At 42.8% G+C, this 25,591-nt stretch overlaps 1 protein-coding gene across 2 annotated transcripts in view; it reads right to left on the bottom strand.

The window, feature by feature from the left end:
• The window catches only part of LOC126281549 (myrosinase 1-like), a 63,997-nt gene extending 39,118 nt beyond the window's left edge, over positions 1-24,879 (bottom strand). Inside the window, exons 1-6 of one of the 2 annotated variants that reach the window (XM_049980610.1) lie at positions 24,833-24,879; positions 24,554-24,691; positions 24,203-24,333; positions 17,332-17,466; positions 6,259-6,381; positions 5,995-6,175 (exon numbers count right to left, since the gene is read on the bottom strand). In XM_049980610.1, coding sequence (XP_049836567.1) covers positions 5,995-6,175; positions 6,259-6,381; positions 17,332-17,466; positions 24,203-24,333; positions 24,554-24,691; positions 24,833-24,866 — 742 coding nt within the window. In that variant the 5' untranslated portion in view covers positions 24,867-24,879. Of the gene's footprint in view, positions 1-5,994; positions 6,176-6,258; positions 6,382-17,331; positions 17,467-24,202; positions 24,334-24,553; positions 24,791-24,832 lie in introns of those variants that run through there. The other variant, XM_049980611.1, reaches the window with a different exon arrangement.
• Positions 24,880-25,591: the final 712 nt, after the last annotated feature.

Below are 25,591 nucleotides of genomic sequence, written 5' to 3'. Positions count from 1 at the left end.
GCACGGCGTTCCGTATTACCCTCCTAAAGCCACTGATTCCATATGCTGCAAACAGTCATTGGATCTCGACCAACGCGAGCATCAATGTCGCGATACGATAAACCGCAATCGCAATAGGCTACAATCCGACCTTTATCAAAGTCGGAAACGTGATGGTACGCATTTCTCCTTCTTCATGAGGCATCAGAACAACGTTTCACCAGCCAAAGGCGGTCAACTGCTGTCTGTGTATGAGAAATCGGCTGGCAACTTTCCTCATGTCAGCACGTTGTAGGTGTCGCCACCAGCGCCAACCTTGTGTGAATGCTCTGAAAAGCTAATCATTTGTATATCACAGCATTTTCTTCCTGTCGGTTAAATTTCGCGTCTGTAGCACGTCATCTTCGTGGTATTAATTTTTATGGCCAGTACTGTAAATTAATTAAACAGCGGGCCACTTAATTGTGTACGCGGTGATAGTACTTGATAGCGACGTAAAAGGGTCCATTGAATTCACATCAAGCTGTTTCCGTAGCGAAAACATCAACCTGAGTACACATTCACTCTCTACAAACCACTGTAGCACGATTCTAGCTTTGAAATATGTACAATTACCCTACTGGAAGATGATATCGCGGAGAAGACATCAAGTATGAAGGGGTAAAGGCGGCCCACAGCTGTGAGCGAGTCTTAGATGACTACCATACTCCCACGCAAGCGCTGCAGTGCACCTGCAACGGCATAATACTGCTCCCATCCATGGCGAGGTGCTCATATCGAACTGGCGATCGCTTAGATGGCGGCGTTTGTGGAGACGACCATTGACCTGAAGTAGCACAAACGTGATTCACGCGACGAAGCGACACGTCTCCAGTGATCCACGGTCCAATCTCGACGATCCCGTGGCCACTGCAATCTTACTTGATCATGTCGTTGGGCCAACATATGGACACGTAGGGGTCGTCTGCCACTGAGCCCCATGGTCGACCATGTACGATGAATGGTACGCTCCGAAACACTTATGCGTGCACCAGCATTATGCTCTTTAGGCAGAGATGTGACGAATCGGCACCTGCCCTGATTTACAGAGCAGGCAAGCCGCCTCATCCCTCTTTCTGTGAAGCGTCGTGGACGTCCAACCACTTATCGCCCAGTGGTCGTTCTACGACCTTCAAGGATGCTCACTAGAGCAGCACGTGAAAATCAGACAAGTTACTTTTAGAGATACTCGTTCACACGCTCTGGGGAATAATACTATCACCTTTGTCGCTTATGACAGTGGATTTCCCCACTTGAGGACCGTGTTCTTACCAGAATGATTCCCGATCTGTCTCGGACCACTTATATGCTTTCCCCACCGCGTCAAGTTCCCGCAACGCCACCAAGCGACATACAACCTCGCAGTGACCTGGGGCCATAATGTTTCGGCTGATCAAGGATAATTCAAAAGCTCTTAATATAAATTTAAATTTAGAAACTAAAGGAAATTAAAATTTTCAGTTTCACTTACATCCTCTAGTATACAGGGTGCTCCACTGATCGTGAGCGGGCCAAATATCTCACGAAATAAGCATCAAACGGAAAAAACTAAAAAGAACGAAACTTGTCTAGCTTGAAGGGGGAAACCAGATTATACTATGGCTGGCCCGCTAGATGGCGCTGCGATAGGTCAAACGGATATTAACTGCGTTTGTTTTAAAAATAGGAACACCAATTTTTTATTACATTTTCGGCCGTCCGAGGTGGCCGAGCGGTTCTAGGCTCTACAGCCTGGAACCGCGCGACCACTACGGTCGCAGGTTCGAATCCTGCCTCGGGCATGGATGTGCGAGATGTCCTTAGGTTAGTTAGGTTTAAGTTGTTCTAAGTTCTAGGGCACTGATGACCTCAGAAGCTAAGTCCCATAGTGTTCAGAGCCATTTGAACCATCTTTTGTAGTACGTAAAGAAATATGAATGTTTTGGTTGGACCACTTTTTTCGCTTCGTGAGTTATTTGCCCCAGTCACTATCAATGGACCACCCTGTATAACAACATTTCACATTTTCTACACCATCGTGACTGAAACTGTCTTCAATGAGTGCTGTTGCATGTAAGGAAAAATTTAATCACTCAAATTGTTACAGAACGTGCTAAATTATTGACACTACCTGTTACCTTTCACATCTTTGAAAATGAAAACTTGTGTCATGTGTGAAAAGAAAACACAAATGTAGCCGTCTCTCATATTCAGGGCTAAATCACTGGTATGCATTAAAGAAAGTAGACGGTGTATGGCATCTGCGAATTCACAAACTTCCAAGCAGACGTGTTGCACAAATTCCAAGACAGCCTTCCCGCTTCTAGGTTTCTAGAAGTCTAATGAACCACTAGGGAACTTTTGCCTTTTTTTTAATTACCCAGTATACACAAAGTATAAGATGTGCGTTGTTAAATCAAGAATGATACCTACGACTGCGTATCGATTAACTCTGACTTTTAGAGGAAAGGAAAAGATGGGTTTTCTAATGTGGATTCCTCCCTGACTACAAATTGCAGTCTAACGACAATTACATGAACTGAAATTTCCAGTTAAATTCTGATACTGGTAGAAGGAAAACTGCAACATATTAGATAACACCCAAACCTCCAGATGTCAGACACTAAGTTCTGTACCAAACGACGTGTATCGACAGAGTATCAACCAAAATTCCGAGTTAGCTAGAACTAAGTGCTGTAAATGTTAATTAAAAGTAAATGTTAATTAAAAGTAACACCGGAAGTACCAGAGCACAAGAAAAGCATATCTGTGAGCTAAGAGTACATATGCCTCCCGTGGGACGAAAACTTCTTTTGCGATTTTCTCGGACTTGCCAGAGTAGCAGTTCCGCTTCGAGCGCCGAGCGGGAAGGTTCTTGTTTATTTCACTTGCCGCAGCCCCGCTTGTGTGGAGTTTTCCTTGTTAGTGTTGTTCTGTCTGCCGAGTGAGCCGTAGCGCCTCCGTCCGCCTTATTGTCTGTTTGTGTTCGTTTACTTGCAGCGGCGTCGGCTGCTCCGCTATGGCTGCCATGGTTCCACGTGTATTCAACGAAAAGGTACTGTGAGCTTTATGTTCGGTGAATCAAAGTGACACCTGCAGCCCGGCTCTCTAGAAATCCGACAGATGACCTCAGCAATTTGGCCCTTTAGGAACTTACTTTCTAGAAATCCACGATTGGCTTGTCGATAGAATTCATGTGAACTCTGCTCTGGTCCACACCGCTTAGGTTGACGCAGACGAGTACGTGTTTTACCTGAAATTTATGGATCACGTCACGTTGAAATATTACTGTTGCGACATGGTTCTCAAGTCCCGCTAAAGCATCGCGATAATTCCGCTAGTATGGTGTCACTCGTAGATGATGAAATTGACTGTACCAAATTTAGATTGTTCAACGTTCCGTCGGAGGTTGATGACAACTTTCTAAAGGACATATTGAATCCTTACGGGAACGTGAAAAATGTCCGTCGTGAACGTTGGTCTACTCAACGCACATTACAGTGTTACTGTGGAATTCGTTCCGTGGAAATGCATGTCAAATGCAATATTCCATCACATTTAGAGGTGTATGGTTACCGCACTCGTCATGCATTCTGGTCAAGTGGGAACCTGGTACCTCTGTAATTAAAGTGGATACGTCCGGTCTTCCGGCCGCTGTGGTCGAGCGGTTCTAGGCGCTTCAGACCGGAACCATGCGGCTGCTACGTTCGCAGGTTCCCATGCTGCCTCGGCCATGGATGTGTGCGATATCCTTAGCTTATTTAGGTTTAAGCAGTTCTAAGTCTAGGGCACTGATGGCCTCAGATGTTAAGTCCCATAGTGCTTCGAGCCGTTTGAACCACGTTCGGTCTAATTGCCCGTGGAGGCTTTTTGTGTTAACGCCGTCATTAGCACAGCATCGCAAACCGACGGTTGCTGATTTTGTTCCTTCCACCCCCGACGTCGGATCTACTTCTGCTTCAGATCATAATGAACAAAGTCAGTTCTGATAATCGTGTAAATGAATATCCGTCTTTACCTCCGTGACGGGTTCAGAATCCTATGGCCCCCCGAGATGGAACCTGTAACAGGGAGAAACAAGCGACGTAGCACTCATGATGGAGATTGTGAGGATTTGGCTGTGCCTTCTGCCCAAACCTCCTCTGCATCGATTGTGTCCCCTGCTCCTCTCGGTGCTACGATATTGCATCCCTCCTGCTCGCTTAGTGGCTCCTTCTGAGTTGCCTGTTTGTAGAGAAGAAGCGGGGTTCACCCCCCTCCTCCCCTACCAACCCCCTTCGTCTTTGTGTCCTCCGTTACAGTCTGATACGACGCTATGTCCTCTTGCTACTTTCTCTTAAGTCGCCGTCGGTTTCCTGAAGTTGCCGCCTACTGCAAATCCAGGAGAATAAAAATGTGCCACCAACTATCACCTGTTGCATTGGTAGCTCGACAGAATGCTTCGGCCTTAATGACTGGGCCTGTGTTACGTGACCCCTGTTCTGAGGGGCTCCAAGTTATGCCTATGAGCCCTCCTACACCTCTGTCGGCAGAGGCCGCCATGCCACAGCGTGTTCAACCTGACCGTGCAGTGGCACGTAAGACACATAAGAAAAAAAGGTTGCGATGACGGGGGTTCTGGACCCCCGATGTGTGCTTCATCTGTGGACTCCACAATGGACCTTGTCTCTTAGCTCTCTACCTATTTCTGCTCGGTACGTTCCGTACATCCCTGTTTATCTGTGATCAATGGCCCAAGTGTACACGTTCCATTCCTAATGTTAATCGTGAGGAATCATAATTTCGATTGGCATCACTGTATCAGTTCATGTGCGAACATAGTCTTCTTACAGAAGATGTTATTTTGGCAATTTCCCTTTCCTGGTTTTCGAGTGATATTTAATGTAGCAACCGAATATTCTACTGGGACCGTCTTATTCTTTCGCGAAGGGATTCCCACAGCTAAAGTTAACATGTTGGATTCTGGGGGGGGGGGGGGGCATAGATTGTCCACTTTTTAATCTTACTTTGCTTCTTTTATATGCCCTTCTGACACTGGTCACGCAGTGAATCATTCGCGTGTATCTGTTGCGTAAGAATCCTCCTGGTTTTTTGTTGGATGGTGATTTTAATTGTGTGTTGCGTCCTGCAGATAAATCTCTAAATTTTTTTTCTGTCGTGAATGGCATGTATTCGTCCTCTCCTTACGCCTGAAAGACGTCTGTATATGTGAAGACCTGACGTTAGTTAAACTGACCAACTTAACTGAGACTTCTAGTAGCACGTTAGAGAGGTTTTACTTATCAGACAGCCTGCTCGATTGCATTGTTAATATTGAAGTCATCCCAGTTTCCTTTACGGGGCACTGTGCTGTGACTGCAGCTCTGTCTTGAACGGCAACCAAGCAGATTGTTTCGCACTTCTATATTAAACATCGCTCACCTAGGTAACCCATTTCTACATGACGTGCTGCGAGCCGTGTGGTAGTGTAGTCTACGGTCCACCGGGAAGTACTCTTTCATCCTTGTTTAGTGGACACAGCTAGCAAGAACGGGGCTCAGACAAACTCTGATAATTTTCTGTGCTGCCAAAGCGCGAGACTTTCGGAGAACCTACGAATATTACTATTCAATCCTGAGTGAACTTCATGATGCTGCAGATCACGCCCCTCTGTTACGCAACAATCAACCACTTTCCATAGCTACTCAAGACAGTAGCATGTACACAGCCCACCATATTCGCCATTTATAAACTATTTCTTTCCAACCACTGGGCAAAAACAGTCTGTACAAGTGACTTATGTCAGTGGATTTATTCATTTTTAGTTCATATCGTCGCTCGAATGTTTACCCAGTCATCTCTGATCCACTTTCACGTGTCCCTTTTCACGTCACTTGTCACGACGCCAGCCATTATTGACTGAGCAGAGCTCGCAATGTTTTGGTTAATATGTCTACTTATCTGACTGAACTCTTTTTAGCATAAGAAATTCTCGCCAAGCTGCCACGAACCACTGACCATTCTGCGAGGCTCTGAACTGTTCATCGTACAGATGCCACACCCGCGCGTGGGCTTTGATGACGGTGTGAGTCGCCAGGTAGTCGCCAATTCCCGATGCTGGCTGAGAGGGGGCGACCTCGTTCATCGCATAGCCGTTTACCAAACCAGCTGGAGCATTGATTGTGATCCACCATTTCACCTGTGGAACCATAACCGATAATTATGCTCCTAGGTAGCGTGAATGTGAGACAAGCTTATAACTACTTTTAAACATTTACTTACCCTGTCACCGAAGTTTTGGAAGAGTAACCTGGCGTATTCAACGAAGTAGTCGACCAGCAACTCGTTGGACCAGCCTCCGATGTACTGCAGTGCTTGAGGAAGGTCCCAGTGGTATATTGTTACCTGCAAGCGGCATACTACAGAGTCACGCTTTGTCATTCGAGATGGAGAAAATATTTTTGGTGAAGCAATTAGGAACGTCTAATCATGCCTAGAGGTGTTGTGGGAGCCTACTAAGTGACACAGGCTGGTAATTCTTAGAGGAATTCTGTACTTTTGCTTTTGTAACTGGTGTTTCACAGATTTACGATGATGCTTCCCTGATATTATAATCACAACGAGAGAACTGACTTTGATAAAAAATAGATATGTGGTCATTTAAAGCATTTAATCTAGTTTCTTAGCTGGAATTTCTCGGAATCTAATTCTGGAATAGTTGCAGAAAGTGGAATTGAAAACAGAATTGGACAGGTGGGAAAATGGTCAAACGATGATATCAATGCAATGATAGGCGGGCAGGCGCTGCTTTGACATGCGGAATGAAGCTTTGCGTGGTCATCAAGTTTCTGCGAGGTATTCATAACTAGCTGGGACGATAATTCTGTGCTTCTGCGCTTCGCATACTGCTTGATATGTTAATTACAGCTGTTCTTACGGCAACAACCTTAAGCCTATGATGACGTTGCACGCTGACATCTTTGTCGATTTTTCATCATTCATTAAGGATGTTGATCAATTAGAAAAGGGGATTTCAACTGTAAATTTAGGTTGTGGGGCCCATGGAAAAAACAACAGTATGAGAGAGGAGCGGTTGGTTACTTGCAACAAGGATAGAGTTGGACATTAGGAATGGTTTTACCAAAGATGTCATCACATCGTACAATGTGAGTTGGAATACAGTGGCGACCCTAGGACCAATTCAGCCTTTGACCTTTGTGTTGCCTGTATTCAGGGGCAAGGGTCAATGACGTTTGCCTTTGATCTTGAAATTTACATATCCTTATTAGTGACAGTATCAATGAATAAAACCCGTCAATCAAGCAATAATGCGATGAAATAGATTTTAAATATCCAACTGGCTGAATTGTGGTTTATACTCCCCCCTCCCCACAGTCACACACCCTTCTCTTCTCTCAAACCTATCACAGCATATTTTTGAAATATTGTGTGAAAATCAAATCAGAATGTAGCTTCCATACATAAATTAAAAAATATCCAAGACAACTTAATTGGGTCTTACACCCCATGCCGTTCCATTGATTTTACAGCCAATCAGAAAGTAATATTAATGACTGGTGAAATTTGACAAAATTTCATTATTTCTGCGATATTTACACAAAATCGCATAAAGACACATTGAGAGGCTAGTATTTAAGCTGTTATTAAAGTGAAAGAGCCCATGAAAATGAAGTACAATCTTGCCTGTGCTCTAAAGAGTCAGAAGCATTTATCAAAAATATTACGTCTGACGTATTTCCTCGCCTAGAATACCTCAATTATGTAAAAAATATCGATTTCATTACTGACTTCAAAAATTGTTTGTTGCATCAGCAAATTTCATCGGAGGCTATGTATCAGTCAATCTGGAATACTGGAATATGTGACATACTTCCACAAATAGTTCAAAACCACCATTTCATCGCAGTACGTGACAAATAATTTAGTAATGAGCAGCTACTTAAGATGAGTTTTACTTTGAATACGAGGATCGTTTCGAAAGTAAAACCTCCTGTTTTTATGTTGTGACGTAGGATGTCCGCACCAGATGTCGTTGGTGTAGTACTAATGTTTGAACCTTCCTCTTTCACTTTCAGGTTGTTCCGTTGTTCTGTGATAGTTTGTGCCAGCACAGGACTGTTCCAAAATGGAGTCTGACATGGATGCGCATATGAAACAGCGATGTGTGACTGAATTTCTAACTGCTGAAGAAACTGCGCCGATTGAAATCCATCGACGCATCGACGGTTGATAATGGTGTATGGAGACGTTAAACAGACGTGAGCATAGTGAGGCGATGGGTGCGGCATTTTCAAGATGGTGAAAACAGTGCGCCCGGTCGACTCTGCACAGCAATGTAGAGCGTCCTGATCAACTCGTCCGCACCAATCGGCGGATAACGACCAGAGAATTGTGCGTAAGGCTCAATGTCCGCTGTAATGCTTTGGAAAGATCTTGGTTATCGCAAAGTCTGTGCGAGATGGGTCCCACGGATGCTTACAGAAGAACAAAAAACTTATCGAATGGAAATACTGCGGCAGACAGAATCCTGGGCCATACCTTGCATCTAACCAGCCTGTGGATATTGTCAAGTGATTAGTTGAAACAATGGAGGGCACTCACAGGAATTAACTATGGACATCTACTATAGTGTTTACCCTTTAGGACAGTATCTTCTAGAAAATGGGCTAATCTTCATAGGGGCGCTGAAAAAGAACAAGAAGAGTATTCCTCCCGAATTTTTGCCAGAGAGATCGCGAGAAACTGAAAACTGGCTTTTCGTATTTCAAGATGACTTCTGTCTTGTTTCGAGCCCAACGAGAAGAAATAAATCTGTGCTTTTTCTGTCGTCAATGCATGAAACTGATGAAATACACACTAGTACAGGAAGGTCTGTTGAAATCTGGACTACAATGGAACGTCAGCTGAAGTTGATACTGTTGATTACATGTGTACCGCACTCAGAGGACAAGGAAAAGACGTCTCTTGACCTTGTTTTTCCTGCATCTTGATACTGGGGTCACCAATTTAGTATTGCAGGGCAGCGTGGAGGGTAAAAATCGTAGAGGGAGACCAAGAGATGAATACACTAAGCAGATTCAATAGGATGTGGTTTGCAACAGGTACTGGGAGATGAAGAGGCTTGTACAGGCTAGAGTAGCACGTAGAGCTGCATAAAACCAGTGTCAGGACTAAAGACCACAACAACAATAAAGGATTTAAGCGTGCACGAAGCTCACACGTATATGGTGGTGTGTGATTGTTTTCGTGGATCCTCGAGTGATTTCGCTGCTTGTACATTTGCTCATCATGCCTATACGATAGACCTTTATGTCGCAGGCCAAGCCTTCACCTACTGGGGAGTTGCAGCCTTGCCCTGCCTGCGCTATGATGGACCACACCGTGGAGCTGAACTTTCGGCATGTTACTGCTGCCGTGGGTATTGGACATGGCCGCGTACACCGTCTATGATTCGTATTGTGCTGATACAGGATCTACGGTGAGCTCCATTTCTTCTGGGCGTCAAGTGCTGGTCGTGATTTACGAGGGACGACGATAAGACACTCTCGTCTTCATGATAGTAGGGAACGACTTGCAGAATTGGTGGACAATATGTTGTAATATTTTAAAGAAAAAGCTGGCTGACCATTTTGCACAAGCTACTGCCAATGCAGGTCAGGATCCAGCGTTTCGTTGCAACCGTGCGACTGTCGAGAGGGAAAAGTTGGACTTTAGGTGAAACAGTTCTGAGGTCTACAACTCCGCTTTTTCCATGTGGGAGCTCGAATCGACACTGAGACTTCTGACACTGCACCCGGTCACGACCACATCCGGTACTGCATGCTTTGTCATCTGCCAGCGGTGTTAAAGGAAATCCTACTCGAATGTTTTAAACTAATATGGCAGACAGGTGTCTTCCCCAACTCGTGGAGGGAGCCAATTCTAATCCCTCTCCTCAAACCAGGAAAGGACCACTCATGTCCCAGTAGTAATCGGAGTATTGTCTTGACGAACTGTGTGGGAACGGATGGTTAACCGTCGTCTGGTCTGGCTTTTAGAGACCAGGCTACTCCTTAGTGGCTCTCAGTGTGGATTCCGAAAATTTCTTTCCACGGTCGGCAATTCCTCTGTCAGCATTACTGTATCGGCATTTCTGCATATTCTTTGATATCAGCAAGGCGTGCGATACTGCTTCAAGACAATGTATTCTCACACAACTGCATCAATGGGGCTTAGTGGCCACCTCTCCATTTTCATTCGGTCTTTTTCGGACCCGAGTTGGTCGTACACGATCTGATAAATTTGAGCAGGAGAATGGTGTCCCTCAGGGCAGTGTTTTAAGTGTTACACTCTTTGCCATAGCCGTCAATAAGATCTACAGTGAGGAGTCTAGTACAGCGCTCCTTCTTTGTGGACGACTTTGCTGTTTTCTGTTCCTCTTCCAGGGTTGTAACGGGGAGCCATCAGTTGCAACTTACAGTGCGGCAGATAGAGGACTGGGCTGAAAAGATGGGTTTTCAGTTTTCTGCCGATACGTGCGTGTGTGTGTTCATTTTAATCGTTCTCGTCGTCCTTTTAATTTGCCTGCCTTGCTTATAGGGCACATTATCCTATATTGTAGAGACACAGTGCGGTTTCTGGGCCTCATTTTTGACTCCAGATTATCATTGTTGCTACACCTGCGAGACTTGAAAGCCAGAACCCTGAAGGCACTGAACATCCTCAAGTGCCTCAACCACAGGTGTTGGGGAGCGGTCAGGCAACGTTTCCTCCAGTTTTATCGGGCTTTTGTGCATTCTCGGCTGGACTACGAGTGCACGGTGTGTGGGTCAGCGAGGCCCTCTTATTTACGGATCCTTGAAGCTGTCCACCATGCAAGTATTCGACTGGCCGAGGGACCACTCCCATACCCAGCCTCTGTGCTGAGGCCAGAGGACCACCACTTACCATCCGGCGGCAGCTCCTCCTGGTGCACCACGTGTGTACGTTTCTTGCAGCACCAATCTCACCCGCTCACCATATAGATGCTAATACGCCTCTGGACCGTCTTTTTCTCACCATCCCCAAACCACGATACCGTTTAGGATAATTGTGCAACGTGTGCTGGAGTCCCTCGGTGTGGATCCCGTGCGGCTCCAAATCCAGTATTTTAACTGCCTGCCACCCTGGTTACTGGAGAGGCCAAGAGCGATTTTACATTTCGTGCTGTACAAGAGAGATTGCACTCCTGCATCCATTTTAATGCCATATTTTCTGCTATTTCATCTGAGCACCACAACTATGCTGCTGTTTTTACAGATGGCTCGAAACAGAGGAATTTCTTTGGTTGCTCTGTTGCTCTCCCAGATTGTGTCCTGAAGGTCCGACTGCCTCAAGCGTTTACAGTCTTTGATGCAGAATTTTCTGCGATCTTGCTGGCACGGGAGCAGATGAGACGCTCTCCCCGTCCTAAATTTCTTGTCTGTTCCGAGTCACTAAGTTCCCTTCACTCATTGCAATGTTTGTATCCATCAGATAAAATAGTCCAGACCATTTAGGATGCCCATCTCCAACTACAACGGCTGGGGAAGGAGGTGGCTTTCTGCTCGGTTCCAGGGCACGTCGGTATTGCTGGGAACGAAAGGGCAGATGTCGGAGCCAAGGAGGCGTGTCTCGATCCGCAAGTATTTAAGTGCGCCATCCCCCTGCACGCACACACCTCGCTGTTGAGCTCACGAGTCATGCGTCGGTGGGAGGATGAGTGGCTGGAAGTGACTGTCAAATAAGCTCCGTTTAGTCAAGCCCACAACGCGCGTTTGGTGTACTTCCTTCCAGCCACGTAGACGCGACGAGGTTCTCCTCATTTTTAATCATTTTCCCTCTTTCTTTGCGTGTATGCTTCCATTTTACTAAATTAGTCCACATTCGTTTCTTTTAATAGTGTCAGGGCGCTGATGACCTTTACGTTGAGCGTCCTTAAGACCCAACACACACACACACACACACACACACACACACACACACACACACACACACACACGGAAAAGATTAGATGACGGCATAGCTGTGTCGAACCTGGTGATCCATAATACTCTTTTTTAGCGATCTTGACTTGTGTTGTTTTCTTCCGTCACCATACATTCCAGGTCACCGTCCCATAGTGATAACGGCATAAATATATATCTCTGTTTGTGCATATTCCTGAATTTGTCAAGAAACTTAGCTGTTACTGTAATTTCTTAATCCATTTCCTCTAGGTCTTTAAGTTACCTTAGTTTCTGTTGCTCATAAAAGTGGTTGATAACGTCCTCAGTCTACTTCGTAGATGTGTACAGTACTGTAAATTTTTTGTTTTCTATGGTTACGCATGTTAGCAAGTTAGTGAATTAGTAACTCCATTTGGCTGCTTCACAGTCGTGTATGCGAAGTTAAGGTTTTAATACTAATTTTCTTATTTATGTGGTTGATATTTTTGACCCAAAAGCCTGGATCACAGACGTAAACATTATGAATTTTTATGCTTTCCGTGACAGGACTGAGCAACAGTACCTTCTGGTTGATTCACAGTTGTACATGCATTTAATTAAAATTTTTCACTAGTATTTTTACCTACTCATTTTGGTAATTATCTACTTTACAGATGTGTATATTATTTCAAGTTTCAGACACCTGTTAATGCATATTATGGAAATTCTTGTTAAAAGGAATAAATAATAGCTTTAAATTTTCTACTGCACTAAGGTAGACTAAGATTCCCCTGTCTTCTTCACAGCTGTTTGTGTAAATTTAGTACTCTTAATTATTGCACTTATGTGTGCTAGTATCTATTGATCTACGATCTATTCAGCAACACATCTATACATTATTTCCACTGTCAGGTATTTGGCAATGTGAATTTCAGAAAATGTTGTTTTAGACACTTTGATAAAACTAGGGCATGAACAAGTATTACTTGCTTTGGTAAATTAAAAACTGACTTCTATGGTCATTAAAGAAATCATTTTCTTTCAGATACTTTTTTTATTCTCGCTGAGCACCTTACTGCCAGACCCCAGCTCCCTGCCAGTTCATACTGACTAATTCGTTAATTACATGCATACGCAAGCACTACTTTTTAATGGAGAGTATGGTTTATACTCGTTCTCATATTCCATTAGATGTTCACCTGCCTGTTCAGCAGCTCAAATATGATTCAGCATGAAAATAGTGTTGGGGTACTTACTTTAGAGTCCATGCTTTTGACGCTAGTTTGAGATGCACTGTTTTGGATTATTGATGAATTTTTGCAGACTGGGAAAGAATATTGTGATATTCGACAAAAGCCATAAATGTGGAAAATAGTTTATTGCAGTTCTATTGTATTATACATCAAGGGTGATACACAGATCGAACTTCTAATGTTTTTACCAGTGCAGACTTATGCTGCTGACAGTATACAACTGGCACATAAGTCAGCACTTCAGTGATGTCCCATTTTTTCAGGATTTGCATAATAGTATTTAACATAAAACTCATATTCAACATATATGTTTTTCTAATTTTTTAATTGCATTTTATAATCAGATTTTGATTTTTAACTATTTATGAAGTGTACATTACATAATTACTTCCTATATTCTATAGCGAATGATACAGTACAGCTTCTGACGAAATTCATCAATGTGACTGGTGATCCAGTCCCCAATTGATTTTTTAAAATCATTAATGAAAACATATCTGATACCTTTCCGTTGTTTGCACAGTTGAGATAATATTGTAAGTGAGACGCGTAATTTTTGATAAATAATTCAGGTCGTTCTGATACTTCAGGATAACGTCAGTATGATGCTACATTGTAATTGGTTGTTCCTTTCCAATGGCGACTAAAATACATGCTTTCACTAGACGAGACGGAATGAAGTGCTACATTATGCATTGTTTCCAAATTAATGTAATTTTTATGCATCATTTTAATATAGCAGCGGAAATAACTAAATATCTCTCTGAAATAATAAATATCTTTCGGTTTAACGGGAAAAACGAATATTTTCAATTTCAAGTGGAGGTTAAGTAATTTTTACTGCATATCTGTTCCCATTTTTGCACATCATTTCAATATTTTCTACTTATCGGTTGCTGACAGATGGAGCTGTGGAAAATGAGACACAGAGCTAGTTGAATTTTTAATAGTATTTTATTTATGTTGTTGACTGTTTGATTGATTTTATTGTTTGATAATGTCAATGATAAGGATTAGTCAAGATCAAGGTCAGAGGTCAAGGATCATTGACCCTTACCCTGAATGTAGGCAACCCCTGGTCAAAAGTCAAATTGGAGCTAGAGTCGTTATTGCATATATGTTTCAGAACTGAAGTATTCGTTGGTCGACCTTATAGGTCATGTCCAGAATATGTAACATTAGCTCTCTTTCACACTTTTTACTATTCTTTCCGGGCGGTTTCTAACGATGTGAAGACCAGGTAACAGGTACCAAGAACCCGTGGTTCGAATATAGCCTGTGATATCCACAGACTGGATGTAGGATATGCTCCTTAGTCGAACAGGGGTTCTGTTGGAATTTGACTGTGGAAGAAATTTGTAAAATTTACGATGGACCTGAATGGGAGAAGAAGTGTTGGTGTATAGTTTTGACCCGACCACCTATAACTATCTCGGGTTCAGTTTCACTTCCACAGTGGAGGATGTGGATAGTGTATGCGTATATCTCTATAATTTCCATTATGAAAGCATTTTTATAGCTAAATCTATAAAACTTTGAATATGGCTTTGCGGTTAGAATTATTAACTGGAAAGTGGAAGCTCAGACCCCTAGGTGAGGGATATAGTCGATAAAAGCTTTTATTGAAATATTTCAATATTCAGGCATTTTTCAAACAAAAAAATGGTTCAAATGGCTCTGAGCACTATGGGACTTAGGTCATCAGTCCCCTAGAATTTAAAACTACTTAAACCTAACTAACCTAAGGACATCACACACATCTATGCCCGAGGCAGGATTCGAACCTGCGACAGTAACAGTGCCGCGGTTCCGGACTGCAGCGCCTAGAACCGCTCGGCCACCAGCGGCCAGATTTTGAAACTAAATCTACGATTGTTTTTATTTGGCTTCTCCGTTAGAAAAAAAATGAAAACTCGTTGCACTTCTGTAAAAAATTCAACAGATAAGGGGATGAAATAGGCCAAGACTGATTCATTTACACATCATCGTTGACTCGAAACCAGTCTTTGGAAATTCAGCCCCCTAAGAGACTGAAAAACAAGATGAAACATTTTAGGAAACTATTTCTTTATGAAAGCATTTTTAAAGCCAATCAGTGAAATTCGTATTTTGCTCCTCTGTTAGAAGTAGGAAAACACATAGTCCACTGTTTTTGGAAAAGCAACCCCTAAGGGATAGAAATAGGGGATGAAAATTTTTAAGAAAGTATTTCTTAATATCAAAAATTCTTGAAGTGAAATCTATGAAAACTGGTATTTCACTTCTCGGTTAGATGTAAAGAAATATATGTTAGGGGGTGAATGTTTTGTGGAAATATCACCAGAAGAACGCAAAAGGCATGATTAACAAAATCATTGAACTCCAGCTATCAGAAACGATTTTTGAACAGAAGTACATTCGAAAAAGACAATGCTTCTTGTAAAAAGCTTAGAAGGTGTTGCAAATTTGTGAAAAATATAGAAATATGATTAAAGGAAGAAAAAATTTTTGCATACCACAAAATTGAGCGAAGCAGCAGATGATAAACAAGTAATACCATATTTCTGTGTATCTTAATTATTACTGCTTGTTTGATATTACGATTCATATTACAGAAACATACTTCCTACTATTGCAGAACAACTATTGACCTCTTACCCCATATCAAAATCGTAATATTTGTCTTACTGTTAACACTGCTTTGTCTCTTGCCATGGGAAGAGGCACACTGCTTAAGATACCGGATTCAGGATGCAAGACAGAGATACAACTCTCCTTCAAGTCATCCGGATTTAAATTTGCGGAGTTTCCCTGAATCATCAGTCCTGATTGATTCGGTTGAAAAGGATAGAGAGGATTTCTTTAGCAATCCTACTTTACTTAAATCTTGTGTGTTCTATCTGTACGTATCTCGAGTCCGACGCTACCTAAAGCACAATGTATCATCAGTTTTGCTTCGTCTCGTTAGTTAACTAACTCTGTGCTCCATTACCTTCTGGGCCTAATGTGCATAGATTTTTCACGGTAGTTTTTTTCCTATGGAATAGTCCTGAGACCATACCAGTCAGCAGAAATGTCCTTGAATACAGTACTGCTACTCAGAGACGTTTCGCTGTAGCATACGAACGTATGCACCTTCACATTAATTACTTTTTTGATACCGCTCTGACACAATTCTCTACTTAGTTATGGTTTTCTCTGCTGTCAGACAACCTCGTATGCCTTCACTTCAGTTCCATTTTATCCATCTTCATGGAACATTGAGTTCAAAGAAGGGCAGCTCATGTTGTATTATCGCGAAATAGGGGAGATAGTGCCACAGACATGATGCGTGAATTAGAGTGGTAGTCACTAAAACACAGGCGTTTTTCGTTGCGACGGAATCTTCTCATGAAATTTCAATCGCAAGTTTTCTCCTCCGATTGCGAAAACATTCTGTTGGCACCCACCTACATAGGGAGAAATGATCATCACGATAAAATAAGAGAAATCAGGGCTCGCGCAGAAAAACTTAAGTGCTCGTTTTTTCCTCGCGCCGTTCGAGAGTGGAGAGGTAGAGACAGCTTGAAAGTGGTTCATTGAACCATCTGACAGGCACTTTTTGCGAATAGAAGGATAATCACGTAGATGTAAATGTACAGGGAAAGTAACTCACAATCGTATAGCTAAAGCATTTTTAATGCCTTTCCTTGTCTCCCTGGACACTGTGCCCATCGTACTGCCAAACACGCACGGAAATATTAGCTTCTCAAATTAATTTAGGCAACACACGCCCTTAATTTCTATCGTGACCCAGTGCACATGTGTGGGGTGTTCCGCTCGCAATGTAAGCTTCGGACTGGCCGAAATATCACTATCAAAATTATCGTTCTTCAGTCTTCATTTGAAAGAAATGAACTGTATATGGGCAATGCTCAGTTTGGTAGTGAACTAGATAATCCGATTCGATAAGGAGTTTCAGTCAACAATACCCATAAGATAGTAAGGAAAAATTCGCACTCTATTCTTCTATGTCAGAAACGGACAATTAATTTAATTAATGCTCCGTAAAAGCAGTGTTGTATATTTTTTCATATTGACATAATTCCCAAGGAACCCATATTTTATTTATAGGTGTTTGTAAATGTGAGAGACAGTTATTGTATGAGAGGAAAAACCTGTGAATACTTCTTACTTACCAGAGGCTGAATTCCGTTGGCGAGTAGTTCATTGATGAGGTTGTTGTAATAATCGATACCAGCCTGGTTGATAACATCGAGGTCCCCAGTAGGTAATACACGTGACCAGGAAATCGAAAATCGATACACGTCCGCCTGTTCAATCACATCGCATTATTAGTTGCAACAAAAGGGTTGGGCGCTGATACCTTATATTTGGTTTTTAATTTACGTAGTAATTCTGAACTCAGAGAACGATATATACATTTAAAGCTATAATCACCTGACTGTCCAATATATTACAAGACACTTGGTAGAAGATCAAACAATATATCACAAATGATGGCTATTGTTAGATAACTAGTTTTACGTTCTGACTAACAAAGCAAAATAATTGAGAATATTTGAAATTGAACCATCCTGTCTTTGGAAAATACAAGAAACTATTCTGGGAAACCATCCTGAAATTATTTATTTGTCTTCTGAAAAGTTACAAGTGCAAAGGGCAGATATTTAGAAGTAGACAATGACAGGTATGCAGTATGCGAGAGGGAAATTTCTGTAATGAGCAACAAGGCAACCTCGCATTTTCTTAAGCAGATCACTGGATACAGCAGCGGACATTAAAAATTAAGAACTGAATTCCTTTTTTTATTTTTTGCGTCGCCAATCTCCTGACTGGTTTGATGCAACCCGCCATGAATTCTTCTCCTGTACTATTCTCTTCCTCTCAGAGTACCATTTGTAAACTACGTCCTCAATTCTATAATGAAATTTTCACTCTACAGCGGAGTGTGCGCTGATATGAAACTTTCTGGCAGATTAAAACTGTGTGCCGGACCGGGACTCGAACTCGGGACCTTTGCCTTTCGCGGGCAAGTGCTCTACCAACTGAGCTACCCAAGCACGACTCACGCTGGATGTATTTCAATCTCCGTTTTCCTCTACAGTTTCTACTCTCCACAGCTCCCTCTAATACCTCCCGTTTTACACCCTTTTTAATGCTAGCCCTTTATTGTCGTTCTTCCACTCTTATTATTCTGTCTTGGCTCTTGTACATATTGAATACTCCTAGTCATTCCATATAGCTTATCCCTATTTTTCTCAAAACTTCGAACACCTTGCCCCGTTCTATATTGTCGAGCGCTTTTTTCAGGTCGACAAATCCTATGAACGTGTCTTGATCTTTCTTTAATCTGGCTTCCATTATTAAATGCAACGTCAGAACTACCTGTCTGGTGCCTTTACCTTTCCTAAAGCGAAACTGGTTGTCAGCTAACAGATCTTAAATTTTCTTTTCCGCTTTTCTGTTTATTATTCTTGTCATCAACTTGGATTCGTGAGCTGTTAAGGTGACTGCAATAATTGTCTCATTTGTCGGCTCGTGCAATGTTCGGAACTGTGTAGATGATGTTATCCTGTAAGTTAGATGGTATATCGCCAGATTCATACATTCTCTACACCAACGTAAATAGTTGTTTTGTTGCCACTTCTCCCAATGACTTTAGTTTATCTATTCCTTCTGTATTATTCGATTTTGAGGCTTCCGAATCTCATTTGAATACTGATTCTGATACTGGGTGCCCCATCTCTTCTATACCAATTCGTGTTTCTTTTTATATCAGGTGATCAGAGAATTGGTCCCCGTCAAGTGGGCCCTCAGTGTACTCTTTCCACCTATCCGCTCTCACTTCTGCATTTAGCTGTGGAAATTTCATTGGACTGTTGTTACCAGCTTTACTTTTAATTTCATCGAATGTTGTTTTGACTATTCAACATACTGAGCCAGTCCTTCCGACAGTCATTTCTTTTGTGATTTCTTCACATTTCTTACGCAACCATTTCGTCTTAAACTTCCCTGCACTTCACATTTACTTCATTCATATGTGACTGTTATTTCTGTATTCGTGAATTTCAACGAATAACTTTGTACTTTGTTTTTTCAATGACCAACTGAAGTACATCTTCTGTTCTGCACACACAAATTACGTAGTACTACCGGCACTATAACTCGTTAACCGGTTCCAATAGAAGAAGAATGTTTTTCAGAGTACCTGTTGCTGTTTGTACAAACGTAACCCAAACATGTTAGTTAGAGAACGAGAACTAATTTGGCGCAACATAGTAAGTGGAAATAAGCGAAATAGGTAAATGCATTGAACGTCCTAGCTTAAAATTTACTTTTCTGGGAAAAAACTCACTTTGGAAATAAAATAATGTGATCTAGTTGCATAATGAAACACTTTGCACATATTTGTAAAGTTAAGTGAGAAGTAAGGCTATTATGAAACTGGACAAAGAAATGATTAGTCATATCATGCTGTAAAAAAGTTAGATTTTGATTCCAGGGGAAGACACAGGAATGTGTGATAGTCGGAAGAAACGGGAAAAGGGCAGGACTGCAGGTACAAACGCAATATAACTTCATCCATTATTAATGTCAAACACTATGAATGTGATGAGTAGTGGTTTCCAGAGATAACTGCAACCAGTCTCCATCTGTGATAGAACAATTTTTAAAATCTGAACTATATCAAAAGACGACTGGTTACAGTTATCTCTGAAAATACACACAAAAATATCAATACTGCTAGAACATATACACAACTACAGCAGAAAATGAATAATTTTTATTATATAGAATGCATCTCCCTCGTGATCTCCAAAAGAACTGTAAGTATCGTACGAAGGACGAAGGTCAACAGGGTGGACGACCAAGACTAATTTGAATGGATCTACAAAGTAATAAGGACGTGAAATTTTGTAGAGCTGCACAGCCTACTATGATGATTACGTCGAAAAGAAGATGAAGAACTAATTTGCATATTTGGCGGTTAAAGCGTGTAAGTAGCTGTTTCAGTTTAGAGACATAATTAATAAACACTGATCAGGCAGACCGTTATGACAACCTATCTAGTAGCCGTTACGTCCACCTTTAGCACGGATAACAGCGGCTACGCGCCGTGGCATGGAAGCAATGGGTACTCGGTAGGTCACTGGAGGGAGTTGGCACCACATCTGCACACAGAAGTCACCTAATTCCAGTAAATTCGGAGATGATCATCTCTGACGCCACGTTCAAACACATGTGTTGGATCAGGCTCAGATCTAAAGTTGGGCGGCTAGTACGTCATTTGGAATACGCCACTGTGTTCCTCGAACTACTCCATCACACTCCTGACCTTGCAGCGTAACCATTATCTTGTTGAAATATGCAACCGGTGTACAGTACTACATGGCCGTCATGGTTCCCTGCACGAGCTCCACTGGAACCATGGACACACACGTGAACGTTCCCCAGAGCATAATGGAGCCGCGTCAAGCTTGTCTTCGTCCCGCAAAACAGGTGTCAACCAGCTGCTCTGCCGGAAGACGACGGGTCCGCGATGTCCCATCGGAATAATGAAGAAGTTGTCGGGATTCATGAGACCATAGAACGCTCTGCCACTACGCCAACGACCAGTGCCGGTGGTCAGTGCCCATTTGAGTCGTAGTTTCCGATGTCGTGTGTTAAATCGGCATATGCATAGCTGCGGAGACCAACTGTTAGAAGTGTCCGGTGCCATGTGTCTTGAGACACACTTCTACTCTGCCCAGCATTGAAGTCTGATGTTAGTTCCGCCACATTTCGCCGACTGTCCTGTTTTTCCAGTCTGCCTGGCATACGGCAGCCGGCGTCTGTAAAGAGGGAAGCAACCCAACCCCACGACGTGCGGTGTGGTTTCACTTCGGTTTCACCACGTGTTGAAGACACTAACCACTGCACTCCACGAACACCCGACGAGTCTTGCAATTTCCAAAACGCTATTGTCGAGGCTCCGAGCCATCACAATGTGCCCTCAGTCAGCCTCATATAGATCTTGCGCCTTTCCCATTCTACACACAGACAACACGCTTACTGATACTCCATGTGGCGTTCGTGTGGGTGATTAGCAGTCATTCCCTGCCAGGTGACGCTGCTATCGCCTGTACGGGTTTATTTCGATGATAGGTCGGTGGTCATAATGTTCTGGCTGATCAGCGTAAATGGGTGTTTCGGTATGTAATACTTATTATAACTATATTAGGTCTTTTCATCTTGTTAAGGTAAGCATTAGCGGACAGAAATTCTGATAGTAGCTTTAAATCTATATTTTATTTGTTGATATCAGAATTAACTGAATCACAGAAATCGTCTGCGGTTACTGTTTTCGCGCTTTTTACTTCAACGCTGGCTCTTGGCATTTTCGTTATTCCTGAAAAATCTACATTCGTCAATTTTTAGATCCGTTTCGGACACACTGCTGAAATTTGTGGACTACAGAACTACACTCCTGGAAATTGGAATAAGAACACCGTGAATTCATTGTCCCAGGAAGGGGAAACTTTATTGACACATTTCTGGGGTCAGATACATCACATGATCACACTGACAGAATCACAGGCACATAGACACAGGCAACAGAGCATGCACTAGTACAGTGTATATCCACCTTTCGCAGCAATGCAGGCTGCTATTCTCCCATGGAGACGATCGTAGAGAGATGCTGGATGTAGTCCTGTGGAACGGCTTGCCATGCCATTTCCACCTGGCGCCTCAGTTGGACCAGCGTTCGTGCTAGACGTGCAGACCGCGTGAGACGACGCTTCATGCAGTCCCAAACATGCTCAATGGGGGACAGATCCGGAGATCTTGCTGGCCAGGGTAGATGACTTACACCTTCTAGAGCACGTTGGGTGGCACGGGATACAGGCGGACGTGCATTGTGCTGTTGGAACAGCAAGTTCCCTTGCCGGTCTAGGAATGGTAGAACGATGGGTTCGATGACGATTTGGATGTACCATGCACTATTCAGTGTCCCCTCGACGATCACCAGAGGTGTACGGCCAGTGTAGGAGATCGCTCCCCACACCATGATGCCGGGTGTTGGCCCTGTGTGCCTCGGTCGTATGCTGTCCTGATTGTGGCGCTCACCTGCACGGCGCCAAACACGCATACGACCACCATTGGCACCAAGGCAGAAGCGACTCTCATCGCTGAAGGTGACACGTCTCCATTCGTCCCTCCATTCACGCCTGTCGCGACACCTCTGGAGGCGGGCTGCACGATGTTGGGGCGTGAGCGGAAGACGGCCTAACGGTGTGCGGGACCGTAGCCCAGGTTCCTGGAGACGGTTGCGAATGGTCCTCGCCGATACCCCAGGAGCAACAGTGACCCTAATTTGCTGGGAACTGGCGGTGCGGTCCCCCACGGCACTGCGTAGGATCCTACGGTCTTGGCGTGCATCCGTGCGTCGCTGCGGTCCGGTCCCAGGTCGACGGGCGCGTGCACCTTCCGCCGACCACTGGCGACAACATCGATGTACTGTGGAGACCTCACGCCCCACGTGTTGAGCAATCGGCAGTACGTCCACACGGCCTCCCGCATGCCCACTATACGCTCTCGCTCATTGTCCGTCAACTGCACATACGGTTCACGTCCACGCTGTCGCGGCATGCTACCAGTGTTAAAGACTGCGATGGAGCTCCGTATGCTACGGCAAAGTGGCTGACACTGACGGCGGCGATGCACAAATGCTGCGCAGCTAGCGCCATTCAGCTAGCGGTTCCTGGTGTGTCCGCTGTGCCGTGCGTATGATCATTGCTTGTACAGCCCTCTCGCAGTGTCCGGAGCAAGTATGGTGGGTCTGACACACCGGTGTCAATGTGTTCTTTTTTCCATTTCCAGGAGTGTATCTTTTCTCATGTACTATTGAATACAGTCACAATAAATTTCTTTCTTCGCGAAATCAAGTTACCTTGCTGTTTTAAGGAGTATTTCTCTCAATCTCTACACCCCTAAAGTAATTCTGTGTTCGAATAACTTTCTGATATGATCGCTTGTCTTGAATTCGATTCCTATGGGAGTATCATCTTTTTAATTTGGTGATTTTTTGCCAGTAGAGCCCCTGTGGCCTATAACATTCACACGGAAATGTTGTTATCGTAAGCTTTTGCGACTGTATTGAAAAAAGTAGGCGATGCGGCTGTGTTGGATTTTTTCGACTCTCTTTTCTTCATTTGCATAATCGTTCGTAGTAACACGGTCACAGCACTGTGACTGTCTCGCCACAAAGACACACGTGATTCACATGGGAAAGGAGATACACTATATATCCGTGTTTCTGTACATTACATGAATACCTATGAAAATAAATGACAAGTATCGGAAGAGAGGACATGTGGATCCCTGCTTAAAGCACTGACACACATATGCGAGGAGCGAGGTTCAGATGTCCTTACATCACAATCGAGTTTTCCACGGTTTTCCTAAATCTATTAACTGGAATCATAGAGAAATTTCTTTGTAAATGACACCGAAGTTATACTACTTCATCTTATCTGATTCGGGTCTTATTCCCATGTATAATGACCTTCTCATTGACGGGACTTCATACAGTACTCTCACTTCCTTTCTCTTTTATACTCCCAAAATTCTTATACTATGTTCTTCATAGTTCTTCATTACAACTGAACTGCTGCTGAAATGTTCATTGTATTTTATTTGATTCGTCTAATTGCTGGCTAAGACGAACACATTCTTTCTTCTGTAGCTCTACAGAATTCTAGATCAGTCTGAAACTGTTGTCTCCACGATATTAGACCTTCCAAGTCCTACATTTAACCAATTTCCGCGTAACTGTGGTTCACCCTTTGATTTTATCTTAGATGTTTACCGAAAGCAAATTATGCTTGAAACTAAACGGACGTTTTGTTTTAGAGGAGTTGTAGAGCACTCAGTACGGAAAGCAAAATGGGTAACTAAAACATGAGCATTTTATGTCGAATGACTGAAAGAGAAAATAAGGCAGACGCTGAAATGAAGTATCGATAAGCAGAAATTAGTCTTCTTCACTTTGGAAAGTGTACTTACGTTGAGCGCCTTCAACATCTGCACGTCGTCCTGGTACTTGTGGTAAGAATCGCAGGCGACGTCCCCAGTGTCTCCTGTGGTATATTCCGGATGGTTGTGGAAAAAGTAGTCCTGAATGCTCTCTCCTTTGCCTGTACAGACATACAAGAACGTCATTGTGTATGACGAAACCTATTAACTATTCTCATGGAAATTTATTATTGCTGTTGCATTGGGAAAACAAAAATATGGAAGATACTGAACGCGTGTATTATTGTAAACAATAAATATAATGGAACGTCTTTGAATACACAGCTTTCTTTTGTCCTTTGCTACTTTGCTACGGAGTGCAATTAATGTTTGTAAACTTACCATCTTCATTCCAGGCTCCTTCTACCTGATATGCGGATGTTACAGCCCCAAACAGAAAGTCATCAGGGAATCTATTAGTGGCTGTCTGTGCCGAAGCTACGGCCAATACAGCCGTAAAGGCGATCAGCAGACTCATTACTGTAAATTTTCAGTGCCTGATCGTGAGCTACTGTGAGCCATACACATATATATAATGTGATTAAGCTGCAGTTTCGTAAGACGTCGCAAACCACGAAATAGATTAAATCTGTTTGATTTCTGTTCTCATCATTTAATTACAAGATCGTTTTAGGAATAGACCATGATGTAACATACAAGTGCTTCTCTCTGAAGTTATCGGAGATTTGTGAAGAAAAACTCGTATCTCTGTGATATGCTGTGATATCAGTAAAGGCTTTCTTATCAGTTGCGTTTGGATGCTCGGCTGTGTTACACCTCGACGGTTCTGTAATCGCATGAGTCGGATGTTTAGCCAAGTCAGTCCTGGAGAAAAGGATAACCGTCGTCCATTACAATAAAGTGACTCATCGCTCAGCTAAACACTTATTCTAAATTACAAAAACAGTAATTATTTACATGGTCTGGGACAATCCTAAAAATAAATAAAATCTCATTAAAAACAGATTATAACTTAACAAGGAACCTTTATTTTTTATAAATTGGACACTTTTGCGTAGTAATATTCTAATTGAAATTTTTTCTCTTAAGGAATGTTTAGTATTGCAAAGTATACACTCAGGGTTACAAAACTGTTGAATTTATTCGTTTGATCCACCCATTGATGTCCGAATTTAGGAAATTCGAAGGCAGTGCGTAACATTTGACATCGTACCAGCATTTTGTGTATTATCTTCTGTCCTCTATTGTACCCGGTTTCGATTCATTAGGTACTGCAGTCACCGAAATATGCTGCTGCGCTCAGGCATATTAAAACTCCTGTTTGAAGAACTGTTTCGGGTTACGGATGTATGCGGCGTCATTCTAACTGATTCAAAAGTGTGTAGAAAAAACTTGAGGTATTCACTGCCCAAGTAATCT

Source organism: Schistocerca gregaria, chromosome 7 (genome assembly GCF_023897955.1).
Source record: "Schistocerca gregaria isolate iqSchGreg1 chromosome 7, iqSchGreg1.2, whole genome shotgun sequence".
In the NCBI taxonomy this organism is placed as follows: Eukaryota; Metazoa; Arthropoda; class Insecta; order Orthoptera; family Acrididae; genus Schistocerca; species Schistocerca gregaria.
The sequence above is the reverse complement of the archived record's forward strand: the minus strand, read 5'-3'. Positions and strand labels throughout refer to the sequence as shown.